This window comes from Coenobita brevimanus, chromosome 3 (genome assembly GCF_032717465.1).
Source record: "Coenobita brevimanus isolate Jiangsu-jjx chromosome 3, ASM3271746v2, whole genome shotgun sequence".
NCBI lineage: Eukaryota > Metazoa > Arthropoda > Malacostraca > Decapoda > Coenobitidae > Coenobita > Coenobita brevimanus.
Window position 1 is genome coordinate 3,364,913 of NC_136956.1, and position 23,495 is coordinate 3,388,407.

Here is a 23,495-nt window from a genome sequence, read left to right on the forward strand (position 1 = left end):
GATTCCAAGCAGTTAGGCGGTCGTGATGTTTTCGCCCATTTGGTAAATACGCCGTAACTTTATCAATCTTTCCGTGACTCATAGCGAATCATAGCATGGGTTTAGGAAGCTAAATAACACATTGCTAGGTGAGCCAGACGATTATCTTCCCATCTTTAAGAAAAATAAAATGATTTCAGAAGAATGGAAGAACTTCAGGTACTCAGAGAGGGATTTAATTTCTTCCATTTTCTTATAAAATGTGAAGATTATTGTCTGGTGCACCTAGAAATGTGTTATTTAGCTTCCTAAACCCATGCTATGATTCGCTATGATTGCCTGGAGAATTAATAAAGTTACGGTGCATTTACCAAATGGGCGAAAACATCTGAGATTAACTGACCCCCTGACTGCTTGGAATCGTAGCTAGAGTCGTGTAATCATACCAGTGACCTTCGTTCCATTCCCATAATTGTTCACAGTTTTTCCATAGCTCACTAACTCGACATCGGTACTGTAAAGGGTTGTTCAATGTCGGAGGTTATTAAGGGGTTCATGGAATACATTACTGTTTCCATCAGTACTCTCCTTTCACATGTAAACAAAAAAAAAAAAGGAACAAAAGAGTGAGTGCTAAATGTAAGTTAGAAAGACCTTACCAATTCAGATCCCTTTACTTTATTTTATGCAATTTTCCGACTATTTTATTTTGTTTGGAAAAAGTACTGTATACAGTACTCACTCCAAACATATTTGTAATAATATAAGTAGTGATGAGTTCACCAATACAAGTGATGTACTGAGCTGGTAGGTAATATTCCGTATCATTTCGGCCATCCAGGAAGTGTTACCTGACTTGTATGCCTACTGTGTCATTACACTTGTATATGTTCACTAATATATATATATATATATATATATATATATATATATATATATATATATATATACTGTATTTCAGATTCAGGTATAGTACTGTATTGATTGCAGTATTGTACAGTATACAGTACTCTCTCCAAACACAGTTGTAATACCGTACCGTAAGTGGTGATGAGTGTTCACCAATATATTTAAGGTACTGAGTGGGTAGGTTTTTGATTATTCGGCAAATCTAATTTCTCGGCATCATCCTGGTCCCATAGATGCCGAATAATGGGACTTGTACTGTATATCTAATAAATAAAAAGAACTGTTATTACTGCAACCCCAGGTTCATCTGGATGAGACCACTGTGAACTGCAGGAAACTGGCAACTACAAATGGTCACTCCCAGAGGTTGCTCGTTCATATTATGTTGATGGATTCCTTCATTCTTTCCTCGTCCTTCTGCCTACGGGTGGCTTTACACTCCCTCTTCTGTCTTTCATTCCTTCATTCTTTCCTCTTCCTTCTGCCTGTGGGTGACTCTACACTGAATGTCAAGCCAAATGGTTTCCTGTACACAAGGAAACCACTTACTATGCTCGGTGGTAACCATATAACCAGATTTTGGCACCTGGTGGTTTAGTAGGTAATTATTGTGCTCCAATCGGATTGAGCCGGTGAAGGTTTATATATAAGGGGTCTATCTATCTATCTACCTATTGCCAGATGCCACAATCCCATAAGGGGTGGCCATTTGACTTTGAGTTATTTGTTTTATGGTGATTGGGGTTTATTGCTCACGTAATGCCACTCAGGGATGAGTGAGGCTGGTCACTCTCACCTTAAATGTCAGGACCAACTGCCTAGCCCCGGGCTCCTACGCTCCACATGGGGCAACGTAGGATTGGATGATGGATGGATGGATTGTCTATTGTGTGTGTTGTGGTTGACTTAGTTGTAATGCCATCATTCTAGAAGTTCTGTCTCAGCCAGTGTTCTAGAAAGAATGGGTAATAGTTGGAGTTAACCTGTTGCTTGTGGTCTTTCACAGTACTGAACTGCAATGCTACTGCCATGTCATCAGTAAAGGACAATACGGTTACTGAAGGGGGAAAAAGGTTAACAAGTCAAAGCCCTATGGGACACTGTTGGCGAGTATTCTGAATTTAAAACTTTGGCTTTGCTGAAATACCTGGGTTTGTCTGCTTGCGTTGGCCAGCCATTTTTTATTGTTTTCTTACATGATTGTGCATTTGATTTTACTCACCAGACTTTGTCACCATACTGCGTCAAAAAGTTTTGTTTATGTCTACTGCAGTAAGTGAACTTCATATGCAAGCAAATATATCATCATTATAACCATCATCATCATTCATTACCATCATCCACACTTTTTCTTGTTTTCTCCACAACAATGGATTGGGCAAGGTATGACCCAGAATGCAAAGAAAGAGTATGAAAATGATGAACTATGACAAACATACCAAATTATGATTATGCTCTAATAGTAATTGTTCAAGCCAGCTATAGCACCATACTTTTGCTGAAATTTGGTGTGCAAAATTCTTGCCCCATTTGGAATGTAAAATTTCCCTGCTTGAGGAGCACCAAATATTTGTTTCTTTCTCAGCAACTGAACCAATTATGGCATGTAATACCATTCTGAAATTTCGTACCATTCTGAAATTGTCATGAAAACTACCTTCCACTGGTATGAGTTTTTCCCCATACAAGCCAAATACAAATACAATACAAAATACCAAAAATGTTTGAACTAGGCAAAAACAGAGCACCAAACTATTTTTTTGTTCTTTCTCAGCTATTAGGTCAATCATAGCATGTCATATCTCTTTTGTAAAGTCATGAAAACTGCCTTCCCATGGTACCAATCACCTTCCCCCCACAGAGCCAAATGTGGCTGAAAAAGGCCAATATATGGTACCATACAACCTTACTCAATCATACACATTCCATATCTGAAGTGCGGATGCCTATTTAATAACAATAACAATAATAATAATAATAATAATAATAATCATCATCATCATCATCATCATCATCCTGACCTTTTCCCCACCTAAAAATGGGATGAAGTAGGATCCAGAAAACAAGGAAAGCAGGAAAGTGGGAGCTATGAAAAAGAACTAACAACAGCATGCTCAAAGAAATGGACCAGATATTCACTAATATAGCAGTGTAGTGTTGAGAAATAGGGAGGTAAGTATGGAAGTTAAGAAGTCACTGCATGATAGTATTGTGATCCCTACTCTGACGTATGGAAGCGAGGCATGGACCTTGCAAGATGGGAACAAGTCAAGAGTGAGAGCAGTGGAAATGAGTTACTTGAGAGGAGCATGTGGAGTGACAAGAAGGGACAGATTGACGAATGAAGAAGTGAAGGAATGCTGTGGGGTGGATGTGGATGTGGTTGAGAAGATTAGGAGAAATACACTGAGGTGGTTTGGACATATGAAGAGAATGGAGAATGAAAGACTGACTAAAAGGGTGTATGTAGGTGAGGTGGAGGGAGGGAGAGGGAGAGGTAGACCAAGGATGAGGTGGAGGGATGGAGTTGAGAGGTATATGAGGGAGCGGGGGGTGAGTTGGGTGGAGGGTAGTCAAATGGTGAGTGACAGAGCGACTTGGAGGCGTTTTGTCTGCGGCCACCCTTTGCGGGATTAGGGCGTCGGGCTATAGATAGATAGATAGATAGACCATTCCAGTCCTGGAATTTTTGCGCTACCTTACAGGCCTATCTGCACTTTTTAATTTTTAAAGGTACTCTTCCCTACTGATGGTTTCACATACACCATCCAAAACAAATAAATAAATAGCTAAGTAAACAGTAAAATAAAACAGGGTATACAAGGACTTACTTTACACGCAGTAAGAACAATGGAAAAAAAAAAGTGCTAGGGGTACCTCCTAAATTCAAAAGAATAGATACATCTCTTCACTCTACCTCTGCCCTGTGTTAAAATGAACCATATTCTCAGCGGAGAATTCAAAACACCATCTATTATACTGAAGGTATTTTATATAGTATGTCATAATTTCTAGTACGTCAGCTAATAATCTCTTCTTTAATACTGACACAAATCTGCATCAGGAACAGCCATGAGGATATTTTTACATGTATTACTGTTTGGCCATGTGGAGAGGATGGAGGGTGAAAGACTGACAAAGAGAGTGTATGTGAGTGAGGTGGAGGGGGGAAGAGGGAGGGGGAGGCTGAGGATGAGATGGAGGGATGGGGTGGAGAGGTATATGAGAGAGGGGGGTGTGAGTTGGGAGCAGGGCAGTGAAATGGCGGGGGACAGGGCGACTTGAAGGCGATTTGTTTGTGGCCACTCCAAACGGGATTGAGGAGTCTGGCAATAGATAGATAGATAGATTACTGTGAATATGTGTCTGAAGAATATGGACAACTATCAAGACAAGGAGAAAGAGGTGACTGAGGCCCACTCAAGTACATCCTTGTTCTACCACAATCAAAGGTTTGCTGACAGTTCTCTGTAGACTGTGAAAGTATAAAATGTAAAAGAATATATATTTTTAAAATTCAAGGTGCTTCAACCAGATTAATCTCACTCGGGTCTATTCCTGAGAGGTGGCTGACGTTTACTGCTTATGTGATGCCGCTCATGGATGGGCAACTGGCCACTTCCCTAAATGTTTGGACTGTAACCTTAGCATGGACTCCTATGCTCCTATTGCAGGAAAAACTGGACTGGATGATGCATGGTTAGGTGACCACATCAAGTAAACTGTTGTATACCACAGGGTAATTTAGTCATTACCAACATCATCATCATCATCACCCTTCACTTTTATTACTGCTAAGATGGGGTAAGGCAGGATACATAAAACTCTGAAAGCCAAAGTACAATTGTGTGGGAACAATCAACCACCTACCTAGAAAAAATAAGCTACAGTCATTCATACCGGTACATCATTCACGCTCCAGAATCCTGGCTTAACCTCATAGATCTGCAAATTTCTTTACAGACAAATTTCATATAGGCCTACACCAATCATACTGAGCTAATCTGTCAAGGATAAAGTATTAACAAATCTCCTAAGTCGATGAGATAAGGCCCACTATCCAACAATGTACTACAAATGCAGAAGTTCACCTACACTCTATGTGTTCTGCCTTCCATATTTCTCATTCCTCTCTGGATGTCTGAGAATAGAATTCTTTTGCTCATTCTTTCCTTGTAACCTTCATACTGCTACCATACAAAAATAATTTGCATAGCACCTTCCATCACCACAGTTAGCAGGGAAGTAACAACAACCTTTTACTCATGACAGAACATTATAAGGTAACTTTATCAATAATATGGAGGGTAGGGAGGAAGGATGTGAAGCAATCTCAAGTATGTTCCTGTAAAGTTACGGTTATCAGTTCCTTTACACTACCTCGAAAATGTATTAACACCAGTGACATGAAAAGGAATAACTGCAATGAGCTAAATAGTATTACCCACAAAGTGTGTTTATCCATCTATCTATCTATGGCCAGCCACCTTAATCGCACAGGGAGTGACCACAAATGAATCAGCTCCATGTCACCCTGTTCCCTGCCATCAGGCTATCCTCCATACAACCCACATTCCCTCTCTCTCATATACTTCTCCCCAGCCAAATCTACAGTGACTCTTCTCACAAACTGGACAGCAGAACACAGTCACGTCCCACACCTCACCATAAACAACACTCCCCTACAACACACACACACACCCAAAATCCTTGGTGTAACATACAATACATCAATGTCATTTAAACAACACATCACAAACATTAAAAATAAAATAACACCAAGACTCAATGCCTTGAGGTCACTTGCCCATACAACATTCGGACACAACAAAGAAACTACCACCATAGTATACAAACAATACATACGTTCAGTGATGAATTATGCAAGCCCTGCCTGGGCTTCTAACCTCACCAAAACACACTACAGACCATACAGAACAAGGCCCTAAAAATAATCACAGGCTGCACAGCTACTACACCCACAGACCACCTACATCAAGAAACCAAAGTCTTCAAAGTCAAGAATCACCTAGACATGAGAGGCACCCAGTTTCTTGCTGCAGCCTCCACAAACCCACAACATCCACTACAGTACATGGCAGCACATCCACCCACACCAAGGAACATCAAAACAACACCCAGCACACGATACCATACACAAATACTGTCATCTCTCCCCCCTCGCCCACCTCAGACCAGCTTCCAGAAGCATATCCACACTCAGATCACTCGCCGCTCCATTCAGTCACTTAAAGAGAACACACAGCTGCATGCACGGCCTCCTGACATCCACCCTTCTGAATCCTATCTTCCTCGTGAGGACAGGGTCCACCTGACCAGGCTGAGATGTGGGCACCATCCAGCCCTCTTAAGCTACCAGAAGAGGCTAGATAACTCCGTCGCTGATGCCTGTCCAGGATGCAACACAGCTTAAGCACATTATGGAAGACTGCATTGCACACAATCACCTACGCCAACAACACAACATACACTCTTTGAGAGCGCTGTGGGAAAGCCCGGTCTCAGCCATGGCCTTCCTCAAGGACTCGGGGCGCCCAGACTGCCTAGGGAACAACTACTACTACTACTAATTCTCCACCTCATCCCTCCATCTCATCCTTGTCGCTTCCTCCAGCACCCCCTTCACCTCACTGCCATACAGTAGAAATCCTGTCTTTCGGCACCCTTCAGGACCAAACAGGTGCCGAAACATTGATTTTGCTGAAACATTGGCTGCTTTTCTAGTGTGTGATTTTTGTAAACTATAAGCAATGAACAAAGAATACACAGTGTGTTTTTTGTACATTTATGTATAGAAAACACAAACTAACTCTAACCAAGGTGTATTTATCCATATGAGGTGTATGTATGGATGATCTGGTTCGGGACTGCAAGTGTAAGCTTGATTATGGGCCTGCAAATGAAGAATGAATGCATTCTAGTGTGTATTTTTGGGGGGACCCATACACACTACTGTATTCAATAAGCAACATATGGTGTATTTAAGCATATGAAATGTATGTACAGATGATCTGGGTTGGGATGACAAGTGTGAGCTTGATTCTGGGCCTGCAAATGAAGAGTGAACGCATTCTAGCGTGTATTTTTTTTTTTTTTGTCAAACATATGCAATATTGTAAAAATTCAGAAAGGAACATATGGTGTGTTTATGCACATGAAGTTTATGTATAGATGATCTGGGTTGGGACTGCAAGTGTGAGCTTGATTCTGGGCCTGCAAACGGAGAATGAATGCATTCTAGCATGTAGTGTATTTCTTTCTTTTTTTTGGTCAACCATATGCAATACTGCAAATATTCAATAAGAAACAAATGGTGTATTTATGCATACGTATGGATGATCTGGGTTGGGGTTGCAAGTGTGAGCTTGATTCTGGACCTGAAAACGAAGAATGAATGCATTCTAGCGTGTACTTTTTTCTGTCAACCATAAGCATTACTGAAAATATTCAGTAAGCAACAGATGGTGTTTTTTTATGATAGAAAAAAAAATTACCTAACCTTGTATTTGCCAATAACGAACAGTTTTAACTTGTGTGTACCTGAAGCATTTGCACACATCAACACTGTCAGGCACTCCTTGTTACGTTTGAAGCCCTTTGCAGCCTTTTCATCAGCCCCAGCCAAAGGTCTCTCATGTATACTCTTGAAAAATAGGCCGGTCTCGTCTGCATTATAAATTTGGAATGGCAGTAATCCATGCTCTCTGATTAGCTCAGAACATTTTTGACTGTAGCATTCAGCAGCATCAGCATCAGCAGACTGGTTTTCGCCACTAATATCCAGCTGCCTGATGCCATGCTGTTGCTTAAAATTTCTAAGCCAACCATATGAGAAGGCACAAGGTTCAATTATTTTCATCTTCTCATAAAACATCTTGGCCTTCTCTGTTATCACTGGGCCTGACACAGGTTTCCCTTCTGAGTGCTGCACCACAAACCACTTGTATAACACTTCGTCACGTTCAATCAACTTAAGCTTTTTCATGACTTTTTGTTCGATCGATAAGCCACTCAAACCTTTAGACACAAACTTGTAGAGGTCACACTTTTCTTTCTTTATATCATAAATCGTGGAAGAACATGTTGAACGCTTCATTAATTTCTTTCTTGCAAAACCAGCTTCCAATTTTTTCAATAATTCTAGCTTTCGTGAAATAAGAAGCAACTCATACGTGCGTTTCTTCATCACAGAAGAAAGCTGTCATTTTTGTTGAAGCCATTTTCCAACGCTAAGGACCCGAAAAACGGAGTATAGCCAAGACAATGTTCATCACGAGTTCACCACAATTTTGAAAGTGACCGCTCACAGGAAGAGGTCACGGCCAAATATACGATAGACTCATACACACTACTCATACTGTCTCACCCAAGAGTGCTGGTAGCTAGCCAGTAAGCCTTATGGGAGGAGTAAAGTCTGTGATGCCACACAGACTCGTACACACCACTCATACCATCTCACCCAAGAGCACTGGTAGCTAGCCAATGAGCCTTATGGGAGGAGTAAAGTCTGTGACATCACTACACAAGATGGCTGACAAACACGGCGTCCTTTTCTAAACTGCCACATAGGCTACCAATAGGCCACCTGTCGGCAAATGTGCTGAAAAGCCAGAAAACTCTCGGAATGGGACTATTTCTTAAAACTGCCGTAAATTCGGATTTTCCGAGACATTGGTTGCTGAAAGACAGGACTTTTACTGTATTTTCACCTCAACAATATCTCATTCTCCACAAGGTGAACTCACCAATAATAAGGAGAGTGGGGAGGAAGGATGTGAGTGAGGCCATCTCCAGTTCGTTCTTGTACACGACGGGAATGAAGTTGGTGGGCTCGGTGCCAGCCTCCATCTGCGCTGCTTCTACATTACGCTCAAAGGCATCCACAGACCCGATGCTGAACCACAGTGTTGTCTGTACAGGATTATTATCATTATTATTATTATTATTATTTTTATTATTATTAGATGAATGAATGAATGGATGATTATTATTATTACTGTAGTAGTAGTAGTAGTAGTCGTGGTAGTAGTAGTAGTCGTGGTAGTAGTAGTAGTAGTAGTAGTAGTCGTAGAAGTAATCGTAGTAGTAGTAGCAGTCGTAGTAGTCGCAGAAGTAATAGTAGTTGTAGTAATAGTAGTAGTAATGTTGTTATTATTATATGAAAAAAATAACAATAATGATGATAATGATAACCTGATGATGTGGAGGAAGATGAGATGGAATGGGGTGAGGGAATTAAAATAAACATAAATGCTCTTTTCTCTCTTAATAACCCATTTCTTCTCTCAAACCGCTTAAAGGCAATAAACATTCTCTCTCTCTCTCAGCTACTCACCGCTCCCTCCACCTGGTTGCCGGGCATAAGCTTGACACGGACCCACTTCTTATTGATTACCTCCAGTTTTTCTACGATGCCCTTGGCTAGGTAACTGAAACAAAACACAATACTGTAATAAACATAAATAGTAAGTCACAAACGGCCTGGGAAAAAGGGATGCAACACTTCTTATGCAAATACATTAACTGCCAAATCCAATTTTGCCCCCTTGGAGCATAAGTGTCCAAGGTTAGATTAACATTAGTCTCCTCCTTTCTCAGTAAAACTCTTCTACACATAATCTCTTTCTCTCACCTAAACCCTTCCGTATACGCTCTACATAACAACTTCATTGCAAACCCTTTCACAAACTGTCTCACTTCTTGGCAAAACTCACAATGTAATTTCTCTGTAGCTCATTTGGTATTTGGCGGCTGTGGTCAGGGGTCTGATAGTCACCAGGGTAACTGTCCTCATTCAATGCACTCCCCTCCCCCCTCTCTAAGTAAACTTTTTACACATGTATTCTCTCTCCTCTCTCTCTCTCAAACCCTTCAACATACTCTATACTCCAACCTCATTGCGAAACACTTCCATAGACTCTGTCTCACCTCTTGGCAAACTCTTTCCACGTAATTTCTCTGTAGCTCATTTGGTAGTAGGCAGCTGTGGCCAGAAGTCCGATGGCTGCCAGGGTTGCAATGGCCACCCAACGCTCCTTCTCACTTCCATCACCCAGTGGCTTTCCTCCACCACGGCCTCCACCAGACCTTAGACCAATAAATAATGGTAAATTAATGGTTCATCATCATCATGATCACCTGTCTAACATTTATTAATTAAAAGAAAATAAACATATAACACGCGTCCACAATGAAAGTGTGGAACGTGTTCGAGTGAGTGAGTGAGCAAGTCAGGCAGTGCTGAATACTGTCTCATGTGGCTCATCATCTTCCTCTGATTTCCTGACCTGAAAATACTAAAAATAACTTATTAGATTATGCCAAAAATATTCCCTCACACTTCCTAAAACCAATACCAGCACTCCTCTTGTATTAATTTTAGGTCTAGGGCTTAGGACATAGCAGTTAATAATGACTTTGTTTTTTGCTCACTCACCGAAATTACTTTCACCATATTTCTCGGTGTGCTCTGATTCAAATCAGAAATAAGAAATTCAGAGTTTATTTCGTCAATCAGGGTATGGTATTAGTTTAACTTGGATTCAGTCAAAATTTTCCAAAAAAAAAAGCCAAACAGAAGGAATATTGGTTTTGAAAAGGCAAAACCTGGATGCTTTCAGCAATCATCAGAAAATGCTGCTGCACTACTCACGCAACCTTCGACTGTTACTTCTTGCGCAGCCGGCTGTTACACTAATCTGACTTATAAAAAATCGTTTCCTCGATTTACTGAAAAGCTATGGAATTATGGGTTATCTATGAAATGAAAATAACTGAGGATTTTTATGAATTCCAAATTGGTGTCTATGTTTCTTGTAACTTCAAAATTGGCTGTGATATCCAAAAAAAAGTTCATTAATGTACCACAGAGTTTTCCTCCCGATCCCTGCCCCCATTTCTTGCTGATGTGATAAATCTTTTGCTCAGGTACATATGTCGGGGGTCCAAACTGTGACTAAACTTGGTGTTCTCGCGCGCTCAAACAATTATATGCTGTACTTATCATCATTTTCTCAACTCTAATTCCAACCCACATAATAAAAATGCATAGTAATAAAGCAATGCAGTAATGACACAACAACAATAATTTCATTCATTCTTTTATCACCTAATCCAGTGTTGCCCCATGAGGCGTGTACGAGCCTGGGGTTAGGCAAGTTGGTATTGACATTTAAGATGAGGGTGACCAGCCTCACTCATCCCTGAGTGGCATTACGTGAGCAGTAAACCCCAATCACCCCTTGAATATACACCTGCACCGGCCCAATCCAACTGGAGCGCCTTAATTGCACACTAAACTACCAGGCACCGTAATTTGGTTATATGGTCACCACCCAGCAAAGTAAATGGTTTCCTGGTGAACAGGAAATTACTTGGCTTGTCACTCAGTGTAGAGTCACCTGCAGAAAGAAGGAAGAGGAAAGAATGAAGGAAGGAGAGACAGAAGAGGAAGGATGAAGCGATGGAAGAGAAGAAAGAGCTGGCACCCAATAGCAGCACTACACTGAGTGAGCAGATGGTGAGCGCCCCCCTCAACCACATTACAATAATTACAATAACAGCAATAACAACAATAAAAAAATAAAAGCAACACTAAAAGCTATCATCACTATCATCATCAAACTTTAATTATGTTTGTTTATACCTGCCACAACATGCTTACATATGTTGGCCTTGCTTACCTAATGGCAAATCTACATGCAGCTCAATCTCTAGAAGTCTCTCTATTCAGTTCCTGATCCCTGTGGTCACATTCTACGACCTCATCCAAGGTCAATTTTAGTCTGCCTCTTGCAAGCCTACCCTCACTGTTCATACCTCTCACTTTCTGCACCCAGCTGTCATCCTCAATCCTCTCCACATGCCCAAACCATCTCAGTCAACCCCTACCCTTGAAAACAATAATACATTCAAGTGTCATCCTTCCTCTCAACTCTTCAATTGCAATCTGAACTTTCCCATGCCTGTCATTCAAGGATGCACTACACACCCACCTCTTCCTTTACTGTCCAGGTCTCATTGCTGTCCTGCAATACACTTCAAAAGCATGCTCCATACAAGGACCCCTTAGCATGGAAAGAAAGCCCTCTCAATGTCAGGTTGGAAAGATCAGTTCCCTGATCTTTCAAACCATTCCTCATCCTATCCACAGAGCTAGCTCCAGCCACAACTCCAGCACATACCATGTTCCCCAAATTGCAAATCTCTTCCACATACTTAGAGACTCTTCAGCAAATTCAAACTTTTTTGCATCTCTGTTTCTGCATGCTCTCCTCTATACACTATTCACACACTCAAAATCAGAATTTTTTCCACATCTAATATCTCTATATCTCTTATGCATTCACTTATCATAAACACTGAACAAGATGGAGTTACTTTGCACACCCTTGAGACAAACTACATTTCACCACACTCTGCTTTAACAGTACGGTACTGCCACCAACCCTAGATACCATCACTTTTGTTTTATCCGCATTTACTCTCAAACACTTGTACCTCATTCCATCACTATACGTCCTAAATCTTTCCTCCACCACCTCTCATTCTCTGCAATCAACACTAAGTCATCAGCATACAACACCTTACATGGGAGTCCAGTAATGTGAGAGAGCTTCTAGCACCACAGCTAATAAACAATAAGGAACTTAAAACTGACTCCTGATGCATCCCAGTGTTCATAGAAAATTCATCACTCAAACTTCTGTTCACTCACCTGGGTGCAAGCACTTTTGAACTGTACACTGTCATAAACCACTCTAACCAGCCACTCCTCAATCTCTAGATTTCTCATTGCCCCCTTCACCATCTCCCTAGGAACTCTGTCAGAGGCTTTCTCCAAATCATTAAAAAACATAGTACAACTCACTCTTCCTCCCTACTTAGTTTTTCAGAAGCTTACTGACAATGAATATGGCATCAGTGGTCCCTATGCCTGGCCAAAACCCAAAATGAATTTCATCAATATTCACTCTTTCTCTATCATATCTTCTAAGACTCTCTCCAACACCTTCATTAACCCTTAAACCGCGGGCTTGTTTTGCTTTGACCTGCAGCTCCCGCGGGCATATTCGCGTTCCGACAGACTCTCTAAAAACATTTGCCAAAAATCAGTTATTAGTCCAAGAACATTAAAATCAAATATGCTTATGGCACATATCTTCAGCTTTCTCCTGGGGTGTTTGTTGAGCCTTCGTCAAGTACCATAGGACTTGTGGAGACCTCTGAAGTTGGGTAACGAAGTCTCCACTTTATACTTACCGACAACTCGTAATATGATTATCACAGCCTGATATTATCACTAGAAACACTACTCTATGATTCTCAAATAGTTTGGAATCCATACTCCAAAAAAAAAAAAAAAAAAAAACACTGTGAAAGCATTGAAAATTACAAGGGCATATGACCATCCCACTTCCGATCGTTCGCCGCTGGTGGTGTCATTTATTATTCATAAAAACACTCACAGTTTATATTTCTATTACTATATAACACTTATATATATCTACAGTCTTTATCCATAAGTTTCTTTCAGTAATAGTAGTTTATTGTCACTGTAGGTTTTCAATTTCTTTCAGTAAAATACGTAGCATTCACTTTCTCGTCCTGTATACTAGCATTGAGAGTGAATGTCACTTTCACCTTCACTCTCATAACTCATAGTATTCATACATGCTAGTGTGAAACTTTCACTTTCATTACTCCTAGGATATATACTCGTATTCTTATAATACTACTCATTTACCTTTCTATTTACGTTCTCAATTTTATTTACATTATTTACATTTCTATTTTATTTACACTGTGTTATGCACTGTCACCTGAAGTAACTTATAAAACTATTTTCCACTGTTCACTTATATTTACATTCACTGCTTTCACTTGCTGTTTACACATTATTTACAATTCCCCTTGCACTGTTTTACTCAACAGAAAGATCGTAGTCACTCTCTTTCAATTGTCAGGCCTTTACCTCTTTCCACACGAGGTTTAGTAGAGGGCAAAGGTCACAGGGCCCTTTGCATGGGGCTAAAAAGCAGCGGAAGTTAGCAGGAGTGAATCCGACATACCTTCACCTTGAAAGACGACATTGAACTGATAGTGGTGGCCTCCTGCCGCCTGGCTAGGGTGAGTAGAATACTGCCAACTTCAGCCTGGTGAGATCTGCTAATATATAACAACGAAATGATTGGCAGGAAACCAAGACAATACATAATAAATTAGGTAGTTCCAGGTGAATGTAAATACTGTACCACTTAGGCTTCTCCCTTCCTTTCTTATATATATTTTTATTACGAAAATAGATTATACGGCATATTTCAAGGGGAAATAAACAGCGAAAATTAGCGAACGAGTGCACGTGAGGTGTTGTCAGGTGATAATTAGCCAATTCTGGGTGTATGGCACTCTCACTTACCTTATTTCTTTCTTGCATATATTATTTGGTATAAGAATAGGGTATAGGGCTTATTTCAATGGATGAAATCAGTGAAAAATTCCAGGGAAGATTTACTTAACGTAGCACGGCCGGGCAGGCGAGAGGATAGGGTAATGGAGGGGAGGTAGGGAGGGGAGTCAAGAATGGGGAGAAATGGCTAAATTGTCAACAATGGATGGGAGTACAGATGAGATTAGGAGTGATGACTAGTGTTGGACATTGGCAGTACTGATAGATGATACAAGCCACCACTTGAAAGCCCGGGCGAACTCAAAATAACACAGAATCACAAAAGTGACGCCCCGCGGTATGATCCCTTGATCCCAAGCGTCACGAAAGTGACGCCCAGTGGTTAAGGGGTTAACTGGTCCAAGAGTTTTATGCCTCTATAATTTCCTTTTTCCAAGGCATCACTCTTCCCCTTGTACACATTTGCAATCACACTCTTCAGCCAGTCATCTAGGACAACACACTCACATACTGTATAATCGTATTTATCAGATCAGTAGTAGGTGGTGGCGACCATCATCCACTCACTTGATGTATTGCTGCCTACTTCTTCCTTAGCCTTTATCATTTTTTTCTGTGCCTGCCCTCCTCTTCTCCTATTTCTCCCATCTTTCCTGTCACTTCTTATTGCTTTTCTTTCCTTTACAGGTGGCTTTACATTCAGTGACAAGTCAAATGGTTTCCTATAAGCCAAGAAACCATTTACAATGCTGGGTGGTAACCATATAACCAAACCATACATGCTGCCTACGTGTCAACAAGTGGGTAGTGCCCTTCCCCGTAAAACAAATAACCCAAAGTCAATTGGCCACCCCTTACAGGATTATGGCGTCTGGCAATGGTATGGTATGGTATGGTAGCTAAACCCATTCCAATCGAATTTATCAGATCAGTAGCTAAACCTATTCCAATCATATTTATCAGATCAGTAGCTAAACCCATTCCAATTGTATTTATCAGATCAGTAGCTAAACCCATTCCAATCGTATTTATCAGATCAGTAGCTAAACCCATTCCAATCGTATTTATCAGATCAGCAGTGAAACCTATTCCAATCGTATTTATCAGATCAGCAGCTAAAACCCATTCCTATATCTGTCAGGGCCTTCAGCATTTCAGCAATCAACCCAGACACATCTGCTGCTTTCTGCAACTGAATCCTGTCCCTTATTCAATTAATGAATCACTGCATCCTGCCCCTTATTCAATTAATGAATCACTGCATCCTGCCCCTCATTCAATTAATAAATCACTGCATCCTGCCCCTTATTCAATTAATAAATCACTGCATCCTGCCCCTTACTCAATTAACGAATCACTGCATCCTGCCATCCATCCATCCATCAGCAAATCCTACATTGTCCCACAATGAGCGTAGGAGCCCGGGGATAGGCAGTTGGTCCTGACATTTAAGATAGTCCCTTATTCAATTAATGAATTACTGCATCCTGCCCCTTATTCAATTAACGAATCACTGCATCCTGCCCCTTATTCAATTAATGAATCGCTGCATCCTGCCCCTTATTCAATTAATTAATCACTGCATCCTGCACCTTATTCAATTCATGAACCATTCAAAATATGCCACACTTTGTCCAAATATATCCCCTCCAAAATAAGGCTGACCATGGTACAAGCAATGATATCTATGGACTGAGAGCTAAACCAAGTGTCAAAACAAGCTAATTACTCCCCTTGAGTTGCTGAAACTGTTCTGAAAAAGAAATCTACCTTTGGCTCAGTTTCCTGCCTATGAGAGAGAACTGTGGTTGGTTATCAAATCTGTAATCAAACTAACTCTCATGGCAGTGCCTCCCAGGGTTAAAGGCAGCCAACCAATAACTACTTAAATATTCCCAGGTAAAGCTAAATAATACTGCATAGGTAAAAATAATAAAAATAATTTAATAACAATAATCTATCTACCTATCTATTGCCAGACGCCTTAATCCCGTTTGGGGTGGCCACAAACAAATCACCCTGTCCCCCGCAATCTCACTGTCCTGCTCCCACCTCACACCTCCCTCTCTCATTTACCTCTCCACCCCATCCCTCCATCTCATCCTTGGCCTCCCCCTCCCTCTTCCCCCCTCCACCTCACTCACATACACTCTCTTCGTCAGTCTTTCACCCTCCATCCTCTCCACATGGCCAAACCACCTCAGTGTGTTCCTCATAACGCTTCCTATCACATCCACATCCACACCACAACGCTCCTTTATATCCTCATTCGTCAGCCTGTCTCTCCATGTGACTCCACAGGCTCCTCTTAAATAACTCATTTCCACTGCTCTCACCCTTGACTTGTGTCCTTCCAACAACGTCCAATAATGATAATAATAATTATCTATCGCTTGATGCTTTAATCCCGTAAGGGGTGGCCAAAAACAAATCGGCTCCATGTTGCCCTCTCCCCCACCATTTCAGTGCCCTCCCCCCAGCTCATCCACCCTTCTCTCATATACATATCTCTCCACTCCATCCCTCCATCTCATCCTTGGCCTCCCTCTCCCTCCACCCCCCCTCCACCTCACTCACACACGCTCTCCTCATTAGTCTCTCGCTTTCCATCCTCTTCACATGTCCAAAACACCCAAAAGTATTTTTCTTGATGCTTTCTATCATATGCACATCCACACCACAATGCTCCTTTGCTTCCTCATTTGTCAGTCTATCTCTATGTAACACCACATGCTCCACTGAAATAACTCATTTCCACTGCTCACACTCCTGACATGCGTTTTTCCAACAAGGCTCAAGCTTCACTTCCATACATTAGAGTTGGTATCACAATACTGTACTATCATGTAGCAACTTTTTACTTCCAAATTCATTTCCCTATTGCTTATCACTGCTTTCAAAGAACCAGCAACCTTCTTTCCTTAATGTACCCTTCCATGCACCTTCATCCTCTGAACTCCCATCCTTATTCATCACACAACCCAAATACTTAAAAATGCTCACATTTTCCATCTCCTCATCGTCCAACCTCACTGTACATTCAGTGACTTCATTTCTCTCAAAGACCATAACTTTACTCTTCCCTGCATTCACCTTAAGATTCTGTTTCTTACACTATCTATCTATCTATTGCCAGACGCCTCAATACCGTAAGGGGTGGCCACAAACAAATCACCTCCACGTCGCCCTGTCCCCAGCCATTTCACTGTCCTGCTCCCAACTCACACCCCCCTCTACCATACAACTCTCCACCCCATCCCTCCATCTCATCCTCGGCCTCCCCCTCCTTCTTCCCCCCTCCACCTCACTCACATACACTCTCTTCGTCAGTCTTTCACCCTTCATCCTCTCCACATGGCCAAACCACCTCAGTGTGTTCCTCCTAACACTTCCTATCACATCCACATCCACACCACAACGCTCCTTTATATCCTCATTTGTCAGCCTGTCTCTCCATGTGACTCCACAGGCTCCTCTTAAATAACTCATTTCCACTGCTCTCACTCTTGACTTGTGTCCTTCCAGCAACGTCCAAGCTTCACTTCCATATGTTAGAGTTCATGTAGTAACTTTTTCACTTCCATGCTCACTTCCCAGCTTCTTATCACTGCTTTCAAGGAACCAGTAACCTTTCTTCCCTGCTGTACCCTTTCAAGCACTTCACCCTCCAAAGCTCCATCCTTACTCATCACACTACCCAAGTACTTAAACGTACTCACATTTTCCAATTCCTCACCATCCAACCTAGCTGTACATTCACTGACTTCATCTCTCTCAAAGACCATCACTTTACTCTTCCCTACATTCATCTTTAGATTCCGTTTCTTACACACTCTCCCAAACTCATCCACCAAGCCTTGCAGCTCTCCTTTGTATTCACTCAACAACACAGTATCATCTGCAAACAACAGTACAGGGAGTTTCCAGACACTACCCTCTCTCACCAGGGTCACTCCAACATCCACTACCCTACCTTGTACCTCTTTTATGACCCCATCCATGTACAGATTGAACAACCATGGAGACATGACACATCCCTGTTTCAACCCAACCTTCAAAGAGAAAAATTCACTCAGTTCACCATCCACATGCACTGCAGCCTTAGAACCATCATACATACTCTTCACAGCATTCAACAACTTCCCATCTACTCCATATATTCTTAATACTTTCCACAATCCTTGTCTATCCACCCTGTCATATGCTTTCTCCAAATCTATGAAAGCTGCATACAACTTTTTTTCCCTTCTCTAGAAACTTTTCCACTAAAGATCTAAGAATGAATATCTGATCTACCCAACCTCTTCTCTTCCTAAAGCCTCCCTGTTCTTCTCCAACTAATTCCTCTGTTCTTTCTCTAATTCTGTCAATAAGTATCCTACCAAACACTTTCCCTATTACACTACGAAGACAGATGCCCCTATGATTACCACACACTTCTTTTTCCCCTTTTCCTTTGTATTGGGGAATAATTATACCTGACTTGCAATCCTCCGGGACTCTACCTTCCTCCCAGGCCAATCTGCACATTTTCCACATCCATTCTACTACTATCTCTCCCCCATACTTCAGCATTTCACCACACACTTCATCAATTCCTGCGGCTTTCCCCAATTTAACTTTCTTCATTGCTTCCACAACTTCTATCCTACTGATTTTTTCCTGTCTTCTCACCTCCCTCCTTCTCCCAGCCATTCCCCAGCCACTTATACTTGCATTACTTCCATCCTCTATGTTGAACAATTCCTTAAAGTGTTCTTTCCATCTGCTCACTTTTTCTCCCTGTTCCACTACTAATCTACCATTCTTATCTTTCACTTCCCTGCTAACTTCACTTCCACCCTGTCTTACTCTTTTCACCTCTCTCCAGAACATTTTCTTACAGTCCCTCCACTTTACACTCAAGTTCCTTCCAAATTTCTCATCCGCTCTCTTCTTACTCACTCTTACAAATCTTTTCACCTCTCTCCTTCTTTCTACATATAACTCTCTCTTCCCCCTCTCAACTTCTTCAACACCCATATTTCTCATCCATTCATTGTATGTTTTCTTCTTTTGTGCCACAGCTTGTCTCACCTCTTCATTCCACCACGCTGTTCCTTGCACCCCCCTCCGTCTTCTCTTCCTTCCACACACCACATCACATGCTGCACTTATTTCTTCTGTAAATATCCTACACACACCTTCCACGTCCCCCATCTGCTCCAATTCATATTTGTCCAATCGTTCCTCCACTTCTCTCTTATACTCTGCTTTTTTCTCATCCTCTTGTAACCTTTCCACTTTCCTTACAAATACTCCTTCTTCCCGTCCTTTCCTTCTTCTATTTCTCCATCCTAATTGGACCTTAATTCTGGCCACCACCAAGAAGTGGTCAGAAAGTCCACTCCCCCAACGTCTATAAGCTCTTGCATCCATTACACATTTTCGCAACCTTTCATCCACACACACATAATCAATCATTGCCTTCCTTTCATTCAGTTCACCACCCACTCTTCTCATCACTCGCCATGTATACCGGTGGATCATTTTGTGCCTGAAGAGGGTATTGGCTATCACCAACCCCCTCCAAGCACAAATGTCCACTAACGCACTGCCATTCTCAACTATCTATGCAGGCACACCCCACTCACCAACTATTCCATCCACCTTCACATTCCCTACTTTACCATTCATATCACTGATCAAAAACACTCTTTCATTCCTTCCAAACTTTTCCATGCACACTTCCACATTTGTCCAGAACTCTTCTCTCACTCTGCTTGCACGATCTCACGTTGGCGCATGCACACACACAATCGCCCACATTTGTATTCCAACTTTCAATCTTACCCACACAATCCTTGACCCAACTGATCCATACTCTCTTATGGTCTTCTTCCATCTTTTACTCACAACTATACATACTCCTTCTTTTGCTCTCTCATTCTCACCTACTCCTGCACATATACCCCATCCATACTCCCATTCTATCACATTCTCACCTCTCCATTTCGTTTCAGTTATTCCGCATGCATCAACTTTCGCACCCTCAAGCACCTGGACAATCTCTCTCTTTCACCTCATCATTCGTTCCCCTTACATTCCACGTTCCAATTACCATGTCCTTTGTCCGTTCCTTGGTCGTCACCTTTTGGTAAGTCCTTGTCCGAGGCTTATTGTTTGTCTTTTTAGTTAGCTGTTTTCCGGGGAGGGGCACTAACCCTCCACCAACCCTTTTAGTCACCTTTTACGACAAGCAGGGATACTGGGGGAGCATTCTTGAAAAAAAAAAAAACTACCCCCAGGGGGTATCCTACCCCCAAACTCATTCACCAAGCATTGCAGATCCCCTTCATCTTCATTTAACAACACAGTATCATCTGTGAACAACAACAACAACAACACTAATAATAATCCAATGACATGATCATTACCATCATCATCATTACAATTAAAATCTTCTTCCTAACTTATTTCAACCTTAAAAGATAAATAATATATGCTGTACTCATCATCATCACCACCCTAAGACCAATTTCTATGTGCTCAACTTTCTCCAAACCGTTCACTTCATTTCATTTTTGAAGGCTCCAACATGCTTGCATGCATTGGCCTCGGCCACCTAATGGCTGCTCTCCATGCTGCTCGATCTCTGGCAGCTTCCCTATTTAGTCCCTTATCCGTGAGGTCACACTCAATGACCTCATCCCAGGTTTTTGGTCTACCTCTTGCTACCCTACCCCAACATTACTACTACTCACTTTCTGCACCCCATTTTTTTTTTTCTTTTTTATGTGTCCGACTCTGGTCATAGGCTTCACAGCCTGCTCTCAGGGCCCAGTAGTCCTCCTACATACCATACACCTCTCTACATGTCACTACTTCGGCGCTAACACCCACTGTCCATATTGAATACATGCTAGGGCTGTCTCATACAGGAATGGTGTATTGGTATTAGCGGGGGTATTTTTAAGACATGTTGGTGGGTCTATTGGTAGATCAGTAAAACCTGATTTCATGAAATTCAAATCCTTAAACTGTTCCCTGCCCCAGCGGGGATTTGAACCTGGGTCCGGTAGGACTGCAGGCCACCTCTCTACCAACTGAGCCACTGCCTCCCCATCCTCTCCACATGCCCAGACTATCTCAATCTACCCCTCCTCATCACAACATCAATACACTCCTGTCCCATCTTACATCTCAACCCTTCCATCGTAAACCTGTCCCTCCCAGGCCTTGCACTCTGGGACGCACTGCACATCCACCTAATCACTGTCATTTCTGTATGTTTGAGTCTGCAAATATTCTCTTCCTTTACTGCACAGGTCTCACTACCATACAGCATTACACTCCTAACAAATGTTGCATACAATGATCCCTTAGCAGAGGGAGGGCCCTCTCAATGTCAGGAGAGGCAACAGTGCCCTGAACTTCTTCCAACCACTCCTCACATTAGCCACAGAGCTAGCTCCATCCCCACCTCCAGCACATAACATGTCTCCCAAATAACAAAACTCTTCCAAATACTCAAAATACTCACCAGCAACTTCAATCCTTTCACGCCCTGGCAATCTCCACATGCTCTTCCCGACACACGGCACACATGAAACCAGCATTATACTGTACCTCTAATACCACCACAACTCTTAAGCACTCACTTATCACTAACACTGCACAAGATGGAATTACTACTGTAACTCCACTAAATCTTTCAATTATGATAGGATGTGGTGGTGTAATATCCCATCTAATTTTGACTAAGGACTGATTTTCGTGTAGTTAATGGGAGAGGGGGGTGGGTATGTTCTAGATGCCATAGGCGGCTTTGTTGCACCTCTTCTTTTTTTCTATCAATTTTTGTGGTACAATTGACCATTCTCTCATATGCTATTTAGATCATCTGAACATCAACCAAGTTAGCATCATCATCATACAAGAGGTTACTGAGGTGTAATGTGCAGAAAAAATCACATAGGCAAAGGTGTTACTGAATCTCCAAACCTACTTAAACATGGCCTTGGGTGTTTTTCTTTCAGCTGTAACATTATGTCATTGATCAGCTTAAACACTTCAATCAGTACCGGTAAGTAAGGTATAAGCGTTATACTTTAACTTGGCCTAAAATCACCATCTCTCCATCTTCAATCCTGAGAAGTAATTCGAGATTAACATGTAAATATGATATCTGTCACCAAGAAGTACTATGGAAATGATGCTGAGGGATGGCACCGTCTGTTTTTGCCATCGAGTTATGTAGAATGAGATGCAACGGGGCAAAAATCTGGGCCATGCTAAGGTAACTGGGCTATAACAAAACCTCACTGCCATCGTGATTTCCCCTGCCTAATTTTGCTACCAAAAAATCAAGGTCGTTCACCATCTACTCACTCGATATAGTCCTGCTCTCAGGTGTCTGCCCTTTCCTTTCCTCCTTCCTTCTTTTCTTCCTTCCTCATCTGTCTCTCTTTACTTCATTCTTTCCTCGTCCTTCTGCCTACTGATGACTTTACACTCCCTCTTGTCTTTCTTTCCTTCATTCTTTCCTCTTCCTTCTGCCTATGGGTGACTCTACACTGAGTGACAAGCCAAATGGTTTCCTGTACACCAGGAAACCATTTACTACACTGGGTGGTAACCATATAACCAAATTATGGCACCTGGTGATTTAGTGGGTAATTAAGGTGCTCCAATTGGATTGAGCAGGTGCATGTTTATATCCAAGGGATGGTTGGGGTTTATTGTTCATGCAATGCCACTAAGGGATGAGTGAGGCTGGTCACTCTCAACTTAACTGTCAGGACTAACTTGCCTAGCCCCAGGCTCCTACACTCCTCATGGGGCAACGTAGTATTGGATGATGATGATGATGATGATGATGATGATGATGATGATGATGATGATGATCATGGCATCTGTGTTCAAGATTCTCTTGCCTGAGTCACTACTTCCTATCTACAGAGCCTTCACCTCCTTAAGCACATTGTCAATTTCACTGCCTTGCTGTGACGCTCCCTTTTGGGTGGGTCTTCCTAAGCAACAGGTGAGGTACTTATGAGTGCAAGGACCACGAGACTGAAAAACGCAATCTGTATGTCACTGCTGTAGTTGGCTATGGTATTAGATGAAAGATCCTTCATTATATGCTATGACTACCACCACTTGCATATAATGATTTAGTAGGCTGGTTATCAAGCTA

At 41.8% G+C, this 23,495-nt stretch overlaps 1 protein-coding gene across 1 annotated transcript in view; it reads right to left on the minus strand.

Annotated features, from left to right (window-relative positions):
* Afg3l2 (AFG3 like matrix AAA peptidase subunit 2) overlaps positions 1-23,495 on the minus strand; it is a 92,715-nt gene that overhangs the window by 49,596 nt on the left and 19,624 nt on the right. The window contains exons 3-5 of the mRNA XM_080267646.1: positions 9,838-9,996; positions 9,245-9,338; positions 8,655-8,820 (exon numbers count right to left, since the gene is read on the minus strand). Of these exons, the coding sequence (XP_080123772.1) occupies positions 8,655-8,820; positions 9,245-9,338; positions 9,838-9,996 (419 nt within the window). The remainder of the gene's footprint in view (positions 1-8,654; positions 8,821-9,244; positions 9,339-9,837; positions 9,997-23,495) is intronic.